A 15,851-nucleotide genomic window follows, 5' to 3' on the forward strand; every position below is an offset into this window, starting at 1 on the left:
GGGGGGGGGGGCAAAAGGGGGTAGTGTAGGCAAAACGGGGTACCCCCAAAATTTTATAAAAAAAAGTTTTATATTTTAAATGGTTTTTAAACATTCCAAAATCACTTCTGTAAATATAATTAAGCGTTAGTTTGAATTTTTTTTGGTAAACTTTTTCAAAAATCAATTGTCAGTTGAAAAATATTAATGACGTTTGTTTTATGATAAAAACTATCAAACATTTTTTTTCTTCTTTTGAATCCGATAAACTTGTAAAATACAATTTTTCTTCATGTAAATTACTTACAAAAAAATTCAACTTAATTAAATTCGTTTAAAATCCAGAAATTTTTTTTTTTTACCTTTTTTAGGGGGTACCCCACTTTGCCCGCAGAAATGAAAAATTTTTTTTTTCAACGATAACTGAAAATTTCTTCTATTTACTTTGAATATCATTAAAAAAAAAAAGATTTAGCATATTTGAGTCCTCGAAAACTTGGTATTTCCTTGAGTAGCCCCTTTTGCCCCTCCCTCCCCTATATGATTATATAAGATTAGATCTGGCCAATTTTCAGATCTGATTATATATGGACTCATAGATAATTATACAAAATCACTTTTTATCGGGTTGTAATAAATAATAATAAAGAAAGTTTTATTGAATTTTATCACGTACAAGTTAAAATATAATATGATAATTATCAAAACGTTCCGGCATTGGGGACATTTACCTTATCTCTGATTAAATTAATTATGATAATTTCCTTTAACCACAAATTTAATCGATTTTTTGTCAATTAAAACTTTATATTGAACAAAGATTTTATGTTTAGAAGAGGACATGTCTTATAATAAATAAAATGCATAGAGAAATTAATCACTTATTCTGAATACAGATTTTATTGTTGGTACATAAAAAAAAAAAAAAAATTGAAATGTTTTTTTATAAACTCGAATCACTATGATAGATATTTTTGATTAAATTATGAAGAGATAATAAAATTTTCTAATTCAGTTTTTATTGTTAATTATTTTACGTATTTATTCATTCAACTTTATGAAATATATAATTTTTAAAGAAAAAAAAAGTTCCTTAATAAAATTGGTAGGTAGTTTTTTATGAAACATATGAAACACAACATGTTCAACTTTGTCAAGAATTTTTTTAAGTTATAATGCTCTTGCCAAACGATTATTAATCATCCCCCCGTACAACGGAAACTTAGATTTAACCATTTCTTCATTAAAATTGACATTATCGTCAATGGATTTCAATCTCAAACCCAGTTTGTGTTGTGATTTATGTCCAAGCTAAAATAACTTTAGAACAGATGGATTTATTCAAAAATCATAAAGCCCGTTTTTGTAGAGCGTTGAATTACTTACAAATATATATCCTGGGCTTATTTGTAATATACGCCATTACCGAGGTATAAAATTTCAACCTTAAAATTTTTCTTATTTACTGGATAAAATCGAAAATTTTTTGGCATTCGAAAACATCAAAATTCTTGTGCCACGGAGAATAATGTTGGCTCGAAATCAACCAATTTTTATTATGCTGTCGACCAAACTTGAAACAGTAAGTAAAGCATCCAAAAAATTACTATACTCTTATAAAAAATTATTATGCTGCATCAAAATTATTATAATGTATGAAAGTAATTGATATCAAAGCTTATCGATAAGTTTCTCACGCGTTGTAAGTATTGTGATGCAGCATAATCATTTTTTATAAGAGCACGATAATTTTTTGGATGCTTCACTTCCTCTTTCAAGTTTGGTCGACAGCATTGTAAAAATTGGTAGGTTTCGAGCCAACATTTTTCTCCGTGTGAAATCTTATTACCGAAGCGCATTAGCATATTCCAAATACCAAGAAAATTAAAATAAATTTATAATTCTAGATTATTATTATTATTATTTATATTTAAAAAAAGTTCTGTTTTTGTCCTTAAAAACAATTGAACACAGACCAATAATTATAATAAAAAAGTCTGTTTTTAGTCTAAACGCGATTAAAAACAGACTAAACATCATACGAAATTAAGTCTGATATTGGCCTGGATAAGGAATAGTAAGGGCAAAAACAGATTAAATTCCTATATAAAATAAATACGATTTATACACTTGAATTAAAGAAAAAATATTTAAATTTATCATTTATTTTAAAACAGATTTAATTTTTTGACCCGGGATCCAAAATAGAAACAAAGAATTTAAAATACAAATCAATGCTTAAGGCACGGTTACAAGGAAATGGCTCGTTTTACGTCAATTTACTAAGAGATGTTTTTGTAAGGAATTTAATTTCCTTTAAGAATACACATTGCTTAAATTTTTCAGATAGATGATTTACGAGTTCTGGGTAAAAAATGAAATTTCTGTCAAAAAACTTATAGAAGTAACGATACACCTCTTAATATCAATATTAAGGGCTCAAACTTGCACAATAATTTTTTTTTGTCATCAGGAATAATATTTTCACAGTATCGAAAAAAAAAAAAAAAATAGTCGATTTTTTGGCCCAGTCTAATGTTTACTATACATGGTATTTTAATGCGAAGATGTGCACCCAAAGCATTCGTACTCAAGGAACACTGGGGGGAATAGGGACCACCGGATTGGCCTATTTCTTCCTACAGAGAAAAACGCCACTTACTCCTCCTGCTTTTCTCAGGGGCCAGTTTTCCAATTCTGGAGAAAAAAGATATTCAGTCCGTCACGAAGAGCTGGTACTGGTAGATGGTTTCAAGACTCTTGCGATAGTCATTTACTACTCATAGATTCATAAGTCTTATTCATATATCTCATTTTAATTGTATCTATTCAGCTTTCAGTTATACATAAAATATTCGGAGACCTTTTTAATTTAAATTCAATTTTTTTTCACCAATTGATATTAAACTAATTCTAATTCATTCAAGAATATCAACTTGAATACGAATCAACTACCCTACTTCAAAAAATTATATCTTTTTAATTTGATTCATCTAGACATGTAACATGTAATGTCGTACATTAATATAGACCAAACAAACGATACGTAAGTTTTTAATTGAAATAGTTAAATTTCTTCATAAAATTCTGTACGAAAACTTTCTCATATAATGCAGTCAATATTTTTAAAAAATAATTTGATACACTGATAGTAAATTTCATATAGTGTAGGTAGTTAGGAATTGAATGGTATAAAAGTATGATAATTTTATCTAACGTTTTAGTAAGTAAACTAGTAGGGGAGACCGGAGCAGGGTGGCCCCCCTAAGCCGGTTATTACTTTTTGTGGCTTTCAACCATCAGATCACTTTAATTTCGTCCTATTTTGAACAAATTTATAGACATTTTGCCGAAACTCTGAAAAGAAAAAACTTTTTTTTTTTTTGGCAAGGAGGCCCCACTCCAAAAAATGATAATTTCTTTTTTTTTTTTAAATTGTTTTCATCGTTAAGAACGTATTTCTTTTTCTTAAAAACTATTTTTACTTTTATATGACTCAAAAAAACTTTTTAAGGTGTAATATATCGTTCCTCCACGATTAGATTAATTAATAATTATTGTTTAAAAAAAAAAATTCTACATTTCTTATTTGTCATTATTTTTAACTTAAAAACAGTGTTTTTTAATTTTTTAGATAATGGATAGTTTTACTTTATTTAAAAAATTTATCAACTAAAAGAAAAATTTTTACTTCTGAATATTTTTAGTGACCAAATTTGCCTCATACATAGAGAATCAGCCGAAAAATATGGAAAAATCATTTTTTCAGAATTTTCACCTTGTCCATTTTGCCCCAGGTGTCATGCAAAGGACTAAAAATGTGCAAACATATCGGATTCATAGTAATTAGACGAAAAAAAAAAAATTTTTTTTTGATCAAAATTTCAGGGGGGCCTCTCTGCCTCGGTCTCCCCTATTCATTTATTCGAGAACATCAATTTAAACTCAAATCAACTACCCTGCTTAAAAAATAGTATCTTTTTCATTCGATTTATCTAAATATGTAACAGGTAGACGGGAAATCTACGCTCCATACATCCAGGTCACAAAGCACACAGATCATTGCATTTACTAAGAGTGAACTTTGTTGGGAACATAAATTATATTGTGAAGACAACAATCAACAAAATGGAAAACCCAGGGTTGCAGTTACACAATGATATAGACCAAAAAAGCGATGTGTAAGTTTGTAATTACAATCATATTATATTTATTATTAGTTAATAATCGTCGACGATATCTCTCGAACGGATTATCTGAATGAGACGTTCTTGGCAGCGATCGATATCTTTCATTGATTTCTAGAGCTAATTAAGTTTTGAAATTGATCGATTCACACACACACACACACACACACACATCTCTCTGAAAATGTCGGAATAGCATCCTAACACCTTCAAACGTCGACATCTGATGAAAACCCGGTTTTTGATAAAGTTTTAGGACGCCGTCGACATGGTGGACATGCTGGAGGAGTCGAACATTTAAGGAACGGATACAAGTAATATTGCTGATTGTTGCAGTCATTGCAGTTATTGGCTTGGCAGTAGGTATTAGTATAGTAAATGTGAAGGTGAATTCACGCAGTGGCACAGATGCAGGTAAAAATATAATTTTTATTATTATTATTGCACACCTCGACCGCGAAGCGGAGAGGTAGTGCTCTACTGTCATCAAATTTTAAAACTGAGTTTCGGTCAACTTCTATTATCTCCACTAATTTTATATAGCACTTAATAATAGAAATAATAATAATAGAAATTCTGAGTTTCCGAGGACTCATGAGTTATTTGCAAATACGCTAAATCTTTTTCGTTTTTAATGATAATCAAAGTAAATCGAAAAATTTTTCAGTTGTCGTTGATAAAAAAATTTTTGTTTTTGCGGACAAAATAGGGTACCCCCTAATAAAAGTAATAAAAAAAAACTTTCAGCAGCTCATTTCTAGCTCATTTAATTCATCTCTTTCTTTAATATTTTTATTTAATACAAAATTTTTGTATTAGTAAAAAAATTACAATTGTTTAGTCGTATAAGCTTTTGTGGTTTGAATTTGGAAAAATCATAGTTATGATACTCGGCAATATCGCAATATTGAAGATAGGGTGGCGAGATCGCGTGACGGGCGGAGAGTTAATACAATTTTTTTCATATTGATGATGTGCTGATTTTTAACTCTGTGTAATTTTAAAATACATAAAAAAATTATTGAAAAGTAATTTTATACATCCGAGACTATTGTGATAATTTCCTTTTTTTTCATGCTTCGAATATATTTTAAAATCTATTTTGTATACTATCTTGTAAATGAAAGATTAAGGTTGTAAATAAAGAAAATTTTATTGAATTTTATCAAGTACAAGTTTAAATATAATATGATGATCATCAAATCGTTCCAGCATAGGGTCTTCTTCCAGGTACTGGGACATTTGCCTTATCTCTGCTTAAATTAATTATGATAGTCTGCTTTCACCACAAATTTTATAGAATTTTGACAGAAAGCTTTATATTAAATAAAGATTTTATGTTTAGAAAAGAAAATTTCTTATAATAAATAAAATATATATATAGAGAAATTAATTACTTATTCTGAATACAGGTTTTATTGTTGATATATAAAAAAAAAAATTACAAAAAAATCAAAACGTTTTTTTACAAACTCAAATTACTATGATAGATATTTTTAATTGAAATATTAAGATAATATAATTTTCTAATTTACATTTTATTGTTAACTATTTTATCCATTTATTCATTTAATATCATGAAATCGATAATCGTCAAATAAAAGAAAAGATCCTTCATACAAGTAGAAGGTAGTTTATATAGTAGAAAATACGTTATAAAACACATTGAACACAATACCTGAAATTACGTCATAATTTTTTTTACGTTGAAATAGTTTTACCAAACGATAATTAATCATTCCCCCATACAATGGAAAATTAGATTCAACCGTTTCTTCATTAATATTGACATTATCGTCAATGGATTTCAATTTCAAAGCCAGTTCATGTTGTGGTTTATGTAGTAAATCATAATACGTAAATCCTGTGACGCAATCTTTTGTTTTTTTCATTAAATTAATTTCTTTCAAATATTTTTTACGTATTTTCTTAAATTCTTTGCCTTTGACTGCCTCAATGTTTTTGTCACAAACATCGAAACCAGCAACTATCAGTTTAACAATATGGTGTTTCACAATTAACATACTACTGTCGTAATACTGATAAAACAGATGAAGATTACCTGGTAAACGAACATACTCATAAGGATAATCAATTACCAATTTTCCATTCTTATCCATTAAATTAACATCACAACCGGCTTCCAGTACAAGTTTAGCATATGATTCACTCATGGGTAGTGCCATTATAACATGAAGATAAGATTGCCCTATCGAATTTGTTTGGTTGATTTCGATTGTGGGATGATTAAGTAAAATTTTAACAGTTTTTTCATTAGATTCTTTTTTTAACGCGCTTTCTAAAGGTGTTTCGAATGCTACTTCAAAAAAATTAATTTTATTAATGTCACAGCCATATTTATTAAGAAGTAAATCCATTACTTCAGCACTACCGTTGTACGCAGCAATGTTTAGTACTGGTCGAGGATATTCAAAATTATTGATGTCAATGGAAGCACCGCGACTGATAAGAAACTCAACAATCTCACACGAATTACATAAAACAGCTTGTTGTAATAGTGTATATGATGGATATATTTCTTTTCTTTCGAGCACACGTAAACTTTGACTAGCATCCATCCCCGAGTCGATTAATTTCACAACGTATTTTAGTTTTTTAAATTTAATAGCATATGTCATAATGTGACCAAAATTTTTTGTTGTCATTGAAATATTGGCGTTATTTTTAATAAGATAATCAAAAAACTCTTCGTCATCGAAATAAAACGCAAGGTAAAGAATCGTAATTTCGTAATCATGTTCATCTTCCCGCTGATGACCATTGCCATAATTAATAAGTTCGTCACTAATTTCGTGAAGTAAGTTATGATATTTACTGCTTATTTTGACTGTGGTATCAACTGACAAGATCCCATTCATTATTTTACGACGCACATCACCATATTTCATGTTATCGAAAATTTCCATAGTTTTCAATACATCTTTATTTATTTCTGCCATAATTGTAAAATCTTCCTCAGTTTGTATTGAATTCACTTGAGTAATTACTGTGAAGTTTTATTAATTAATAACCGTTAAAAAATACTTTCAAGATGTACAAAATAATACAGCAATAATTGCGGTGGTCGAATGATAATAACTGTAAGTTGAGTATCTTACTCTATAAATATACGGTTACATTCTTTTGATTTGATTATGAACATAGGTGGCGATAAAATAAATTTTTCACCATAATTAACCGGCTATCTAATGAACTGACTATCCAAATATTAAAACTTGATTTGATTATTGTTTTCACAGATATATCAACAAAGCACGACAAAGAAATTAGGAAACAAAGGTTTTGAATTGATTCATAAATGATGTATTTTTACATGATCCTGAAGTTAGTAGACAATTCAAAATTTTCGGTTTTTTTTTCTCTCAAAGAATCAATTACAAAGAACTAAAAATATGCCCAAATAGAAAATTTGAAACATTATTAGTGCAATTTATTAATTTATTTTTTTTTTATAATTTATTATTTTAAAAAGAATCCGAAAATTATGAGACGTCGGCTCACTTCAGTATCATGTTTTTACACATTAATGTCTTCTTTGAATAATCAAATAATTTTATTTAATGGTAAGTAAATATTGATACGGACCTATTGTCATAAATTTTTACTACTTAAGCTCTTATTTACCCTTATGTTTCCAATGCTGCAACTCATTACTACATTGTCATTTGAATTTATTAATAGTAAATTTGCTTAAGGTATTTGTTTTGCTATTTATATAGAATGTGCTATTGCCCACTCTCTCTTTTGCTATTGCTTACTCTTTTACTCAATATCGCTTACTTGCTTTGCTCATTTCGAAAATGTGAGACAGATATCGTTGAATATTGATAACTTTATTATCAGAAACAAAATCATTTGTTGTTTTGTTTATTTTATAATTATTTTTCTTACAATCTATTCATTTTTGGAAAGATTTAACCGATAGCTACATGAAACATACGTAAAAATGTGACTTGTTTTTTTTCCCTAATTAAAACTCCAATTGAAACCAATGAATTCCGATTTAAAGTCTATTACATTTCAATCAGAACCAATCGGATTTAATCGGAATTTAGCGATTTCAATCGGAGTTTATAATCAGGGTGAAGTTTATCTAACTTACTACATTTTAATAGCGTACACTTTGATTATCGACACCTCGCTTCACAATCGGTCAAAAATTCTGACTATAAAATTACATTCTGGACATTCATCTAAATATCATAATTCAATTTCATCGAATTCTACCGATGAAGCCTATAGCGCAACAACTACCTTAATACTCTGTTTTTTGCTTTACAATATTTTTGATAATTTATTGTCAGCATTTAATATATTTAATTTCATTACTTCAATAGTTAAAAATTACTTTCATATAAATATTAACGTTATAGTCATACATGAAAAAAACAAAACAAACAGAATACTAAATATCAACAAAGAGTAATCAAAAGTTGAGCTTGTCATTAATATGTAATTAGTATTTCTTGAGATTTAGTATCATCATTACCGATTATTTTAGAAGCTTTCACGTGTATATTTAAAACTGATCAGTAAAAGCCAATTAGTTTATGATATAAATAAAACAAATAAGTGACACTTAATGAGATGAAAACCTGCGTTCCCAGATTTCAAATTCTTATTTCAGAAGTTTTAATTTTGATATTTACTATTTATTGATGAATTATGGTTCTAGTTACAAATCAGTACGTACACAAACTAATGTAAGTTTGAGGTATACTGAAAAATTATTCAAATTTTAAGTATTATTTTTTTCGTGTACAAATACAATACTTTTTTTTGCCTGTGAAAAATTATTAATAAAAAGTTACGAAAAGTCATTATTAAAAAAGAGAAACTAACGGGCTTACTCTTACAAAAGAATAATAATCACAACACTTATTGAGTACTCGTAAATAGTGATCTTGAAATAGTTAGAGCTCCTGAAGTAGAGAACCATCCATTCGATTTTGCGATTAAGAAAATAAGTACCCATGCGCATTACTAATCTTGATATCAACGTGATTGAAAAAACCTTAGAAGATTGTGGAAGTTAAAAGATGTAGAATAGTGACTAGAGCAATTGATCATAGAGTAGATCCTAATAAAAAATACCGTGATGATTATTGGTGTTGATGATATTTTTTTTTAATATAATATTACATATTATACAATGTTCCGTATATCCTCAATGTATTGTTTATAGTATATTGCTTTTTTACATGCGATGGTGCAAATATAAATGCTCCTCACGCAGAATGATACTCACCTCTTGACTATATTACTAAAAAAACTCTATATCAAAGTTATTACACAACTTATTGTGACATTATGCACTTTTTAAATTGTTGCGAAAAGATTCAAGATGGTTTTCAAAATGAATTTGTAAGAAAAATCTTGAATACTTGAATACTTTGTAACATAATTCTTAAATACCAAATTCTCACTGTTTCTTCACGAAGAAAAATTTATTGTAACAATTACTATATATTATGGGAATGGTTTCCGCAACGTACATTAACCGGTTTTTTCGAAGTATCGATTATAGAAGCGGCTCCTATACAAATTATGACAACCATTTCTATTTACAGAGTTTTCATTCGTGTACGATATGGGAATACTTTCTATACCATTATGGTAATACCTCCTACGTAATTATAGTAATTGTTCCCACCTATTATGGTAATGATTACTCTAATAGAATTAATTTCTAAACATTATGGTAACTATTACCATGGTATTATATCAACTATTACCATAATTGAGTTATCACACGAAGAAAAATGGAGGCTTCTCCCCATACCCTCCGTAAAGGGCTTACTCCACTTGTTATCTTTCAGTTTGCCAAGAAGATATTATCCGCTTGTTCAGTCCCTGATGAATTTTTTTCTTCGCGAGCTGTAAGACGCTCCGATTATTTAAGCCAAATCAGAAATGAAGGACAGCTCAGGGAGAGTATATGTACAAAAGCATAATCCTGATTTTTGACATTTTCAAATTTTTATGCTTCAAGAGGCTTATGTGGTTCGAAATAAATAAAAAACATATCCTCCAAGTTTCAGGTTTCTATCTCACTTTTAACCCGTGCCGTACAGCGATGTAAGTTTCCCTTTTTGAAATAAGGTCAACCTGATTAGGACTTTGTTAGATCCCGAAGAACAATAATAAGGCAAGTGACCCTTCTATCGGCCCCTTAGTCGAAAAATCGATATATTTTCACAATAAGTACGTATTCATGCGTAAATAGTTTAAAAAAAAAAAGTAAAATCAATCTAGTTTAGATTCAACATACTCTGATTATTGTAAGAAGTCATTTTATTATTAAAAAACAAATATTACACGGAAAGAAAATTATGGAAACTGTTCCCATAATTTTGTAAAATTTTTTCCTATATCATCATAGGAATTACAACCATAAATTATGGGAGCAGTTCCTATAATTATAGGAATGTTTCCCATAATTATAGGAATAGTTCCGATAATTATGGGAATGATACCCATAACGTTATAGGAATGGTTCCTCTAATTATAGGGATGGTCCCTATAATTTATAGGAATACTTTCTATAATATTATGGGAATCATTCCAATAATATATAGGGACTATTCCTATAAATTATAGGAACCATTCCCATAAATTATGGGAACCATTCCCATAAATTATGGGAACCATTCCCATAACATTATAAGAACTATTCCTATACTATTATGGGAACTATTCCCATAATATTATAGGAATAGTTCCCATAATGGTATAGGAATAGTTCCCATAATGGTATAGGAATAGTTCCTATACCATTATGGGAATCATTCCCATAATATTATGAGAATAGTTCCTATACTATTATAGGAACCATTCCTATAATATTATGGGAATGGTTCCCATACTATCATGAAAAAATTAATTTAAAGAAAAGTGTGGCAATCACTTTTACAATACACAGAAATTTGATTAAGTATAGAAACAAAAATTCAAACATTGAAAAAAAAATCCATATTTAGCAAAAATATTAAAATTTTTAACGAAAAAATTTTTTTTAACAAATTTAGCGTCGAATAAGCTTCATTTGGATCTTTCCATATTATTCGGGAAATTTCTACACTGTTTTGCAAAAAAAAAATTTTATGATATTTTATTTACGTAATGGGAGTAGTTCCCATAATATTATAGGAATAGTTCCCACACCATTATGGGAATGGTTCCCATAATGGTATGGTTACTATTCTCATACTATTATGGGAACTATTCCCATAAATTATAGGGACGATTTCTATAATAGTATAGGTACTATTCCCATACCGTTATGGGAACCATTCCCATAATGCATAGCAAAACTTCCCATAATTTTCTTTCCGTGTAGTTCTAAATATATAGAATAGATGTTAATAAATTATATACATCCGATCAGCTAAAATATTATCTAAAAGATTGCCGACAAAGGGGGTATAGGCAGGCCGAGAGAGGGGTCATCCGGAATTGAAGTTATTTTCATTTATTATTTAATTTCTAATACATATTTTTACATATATTTTTTTTAATCTCAAGTTATATGTATAAGCTTCAAGGTTCTATCACTATTTTATACATGAATTGGTTTTTGATATTTGAATTCTTAATTCGAAAAAAATAATACGCTTAACTGGCCGATAGAGGGGTCACTTACCTTAGTTAGAAAATTATAATTTTTCAATTTTCCGAGATATCATCGTCGAGTATAAATTAGTATTAATAAGCACAAAAATTAAAATTTTTTTTATTCTGATAATCTTTAATATGATGTTCAATAAATGAAATATTTCTCAAATTATGTTTTTTTTTTATTAAACAATAAAAATACACTCTTCAAATACCGACGTTGGTTTATTTCTTATAGAATCAATAATTATTATAATCTACTCATTTCACTTTCAGATTTTTTTCATCGCTTTTTCTTTAATTTACATTGATAAAGGAATAGCAAAGGAAAATTTTGAATTAAATTTCGACCAAAATTTATACTATGATGATCAGCAAAGACTTATATGGACGTATTTAAATTTCATAGCTGCTAAGAATAAAATAACAGTAAATTTAGTAGAGGAGAAAAAAATACAAAAAATTAGTATCATTATTGGAGGAATATCGCGTACCCCTTTGATGAGTTTATTCCATCGGTTTCTATTGTCAGACAAAAAAGATTGAATTCAACGGAGTCACGTTTGGAGCCTCGATTGCGTAATGGTAACTTGAATCTGAGAAACGGAGTCGATGCCATGACGGAAATAGCTAAAACTCTGCCGAAAAAACGTATAGACCTTGTTAATTATAAAATTCCAGATATTTATGAGGAAATCGTAGCCTAAATTATATATAAATATATATAAATTATATAAATATGTATGTAATTTAGGCTACGATGTTCTTATAAAGCTCTGGAGTTTTATAATTAACAAGGTCTATACGTTTTTTCGGCAGAGTTTTAGCTATCTCCGTCATGGCATCGACTCCGTTTTTCAGATTCAAAGTTACCATGACGCAATCGAGGCTCCAAACGTGACTCCGTGGAATTCAATCTTTTTTGCCTGACAATAGAAACCGATGGAATAAACTCATCAAAGGGGTACGCGATATTCCTCCAATAATGATACTAATTTTTTGTATTTTTTTCTCCTCTACTAAATTTACTGTTATTTTATTCTTAGCAGCTATGAAATTTAAATACGTCCATATAAGTCTTTGCTGATCATCATAGTATAAATTTTGGTCGAAATTTAATTCGAAATTTTCCTTTACTGTTCCTTTATCAATGTAAATTAAAGAAAAAGCGATCAAAAAATCTAGAAGTGAAAATACTATTTCAAAAATTAGTACTGAGACACAAAAAAAGGGGGAAGTTTTAAGTTTAAATTAAAGTACAAACCAATTTTTTTACATATTTCATAAATTTCGAGGTCAAATATAAGCTGTTGGGCCTTTTATGCATTTCTAATATGCGCGGGTTTGTTTATCAGCAATTAAAGCAATATATTCAAAAGAATATGTTACTCCATTGATAGTCACTGTTGTTGGTTATCAACAAATACATTTATTACAATTGAAGTTTTTTTTTTAATATTTTAGGTGCAATGTGCTTTTCTAATCCACTAAATATTCCCACATACAAATATTGCCCGTAACTTCCATTCTTGTGTAAAACACTGTGGGAATTTATAGAAGATTTATACACTAAAAGAGCACGAGATGTTGAAGTGAACGCACGACGTCCTTCACTAATTACAACCTCCAAAAGCTCAGAGATCGTAGCTGAAGGTAACTTGCCTGTATTGTTAATTACCCAATGAAAAATTTTGGAGTAGAAATCAATAGGCTTCTCCATAATACACTGTATATCCTTCTTTATATCCTGATTACTTCTTGATTCAATTTGAAAACTACCAGAAGAAGAATCCTTGAACCATTGATCGAAGCTGTAAAAAAATTTTTATTAATTTTAAAACTTATTGAATTACTTAATTATAATAAATAAATACTCGCTTTGTTAAACTTACCAAAGGAAGTTTGAGTCTCATTAGCAACACCTGTAGATCATTAACTCCTACTAATTTATTCGCAGCATTTACATTTAAACAATCATCTTCCTTATTTGTGTTTTCCCAATTTGTACTATTACGCATGAAGCGATTTCTTTTTATAATATGAAGTTGCACTTTCACGTTTACGAGATGCGTATCTTTCAATAACATATTTGCAGGTTATATAAAAAATATAACGTATAAAAATAAATATACGCAAACATGTAATTTATAAAAGTGCACACACGTGAACATTTAGTAATGCAACGAGGCTTGAATGTGATACATGCTGGGCTCCATGCTCAGTTTCCAAAGCTTGGATGCGGCGTGATTGTCCATTGATCCAGGCTTAAAACGAGGCTTGGGCCAATGCTCAGTTATCAAGGCTTGACAAGTGGCGAATGGTCCGAGGCTTGGCAAATCGTCAGCCTTGGCAATTCCTACCTGGACAGAAATCATTTATGAATATAATAATTATTATAGAAATACGTTTCGACTGACATAAAAAATCAATAAATATTATTTTTTTGATTAGAAATAATAAATGGTCGTCAAGTATTACTTACCAATGCTTATAACTTTCACTGTGTCTGCGTACTGTTGTATTGTAAATTTTGCACAAATAAGCCAGGGTATTTATACATCATTTCATGTTTGTTTAAATTGATTGCAATCACAAACTGATGAAGTAAGCATTAAATTTCCGCAAAAGACAAATAAAGAATTCTGCTTATATCCCAGCTTATATTTCATCACTATTATATTTTTAAATACTTTCGTAATAAAATGCATATTTTGAAATAAAATATTATGTAAACAGATTTGTCTGGATTCCTCACGTTTAAGAGTTTCTTAATCATTTTACACTTAAACCTTCAAAGATATGGTTACCGGGGGAAAAAGGTTTATATCTGACCACATACAACTATATCTGATCAGATCTGACAAAGCAGATCCGGCCAGATCTTTAAATTGTCTCTATCTAACGAGATCTGATAAGAACTAATTATATCTGACCAACTATCGTCAGATATGATCTATAATTTAGTTCAGATAAAGTTATATCTGATCAGATCTTACGAAACATACGCAGATCTGATCACACATAAACAATTTTCTATTAAAATGAGACAAGTACATGATTTTATTATGTATTATATATGAAAAAATTACAATTGTATAGTAGTATAAGGTTGTGTGATTTGAATTTTGAAAAATCATAGTTATGATACTTGGCAAGATCGCCATGTTAAATACGTGGCGGTGGTACGCCGAAGCGCGTCGGACAAAGGGTGACGGGATCACGTGACAGACGAAGGGTTAATATAAATTCTTTCATATTGTTAATGTGTTTTTTTGAACTTTATGTAATTTTAGATACATAAAAAGAATTATCGAAGAGTGATTTTATACATTTTCCATAAGTTTAAGACCATTAACTGATTTCTTAGCAAATTTAAGAGATATGAAAAAATCGTGGATCCGAGATTATTGTGATAGTTTCTTTTTTTTCCATGCTTCGAATATATTCTAAAATCTATTTTATATCTTATCTTGTAAATGAAAGATTAAGATTGTAAATAAAGAAAATTTTATGGAATTTTATCAAGTACGAGTTTAAATATAATACGATGATCATCAAATCGTTCCGGCATGGGGTCGTGTTCCAGGTACTCGGACATTTGCCTTATCTTTGCTTAAATTAATTATGATAGTCTGCTTTCACCACAAATTTTATAGAATTTTGACAGTTAAAGCTTTATATTAAATAAAGATTTTATGTTTAGAAAAAAAAATTTCTTATAATAAATAAAATACATAGAGAAATTAATTACTTATTCGGAATAGAGGTTTTATTGTTGATACATAAAAAAAAAAAATTACAAAAATTTCGAAACGTTTTTTTACAAACTCAAATTACTATGATAGATATTTTTGATTGAATTATTAAGATAATATAATTTTCTAATTTACTTTTTATTGTTAACTATTATATGCATTTATTCATTTAATTTCATGAAATCTATAATCGTCAAATAAAAGAAAAGATCCTTCATACAAGTTGAAGATAGTTTAAATATTAGAAACCATTTCACGAAACACATTAACTATAATATTTGCAAGTTTATTTTGA

The 15,851-nt window shown here is 28.7% G+C and overlaps 1 protein-coding gene and 1 long non-coding RNA gene across 2 annotated transcripts; both read right to left on the reverse strand.

The window, feature by feature from the left end:
• Positions 1-1,149: 1,149 nt before the first annotated feature.
• LOC130671083 (putative ankyrin repeat protein RF_0381) lies at positions 1,150-7,126 on the reverse strand. Its single transcript, XM_057474777.1, has 3 exons — positions 6,088-7,126; positions 5,888-6,030; positions 1,150-1,290 (listed from the first exon to the last, which is right to left on the reverse strand). The coding sequence occupies exons 1-3, from the start codon at positions 7,124-7,126 to the stop codon at positions 1,150-1,152; spliced, it is 1,323 nt and encodes a 440-aa protein (XP_057330760.1).
• Positions 7,127-11,591: 4,465 nt separating this feature from the next.
• On the reverse strand, positions 11,592-14,438 carry LOC130671080 (uncharacterized). The gene is made up of 3 exons (XR_008990469.1): positions 14,284-14,438; positions 13,694-14,161; positions 11,592-13,612 (listed from the first exon to the last, which is right to left on the reverse strand). It is a non-coding gene; the product is annotated as an uncharacterized LOC130671080 (long non-coding RNA).
• Positions 14,439-15,851: the final 1,413 nt, after the last annotated feature.

This window comes from Microplitis mediator, chromosome 7 (genome assembly GCF_029852145.1).
Source record: "Microplitis mediator isolate UGA2020A chromosome 7, iyMicMedi2.1, whole genome shotgun sequence".
Taxonomy (NCBI): domain Eukaryota; kingdom Metazoa; phylum Arthropoda; class Insecta; order Hymenoptera; family Braconidae; genus Microplitis; species Microplitis mediator.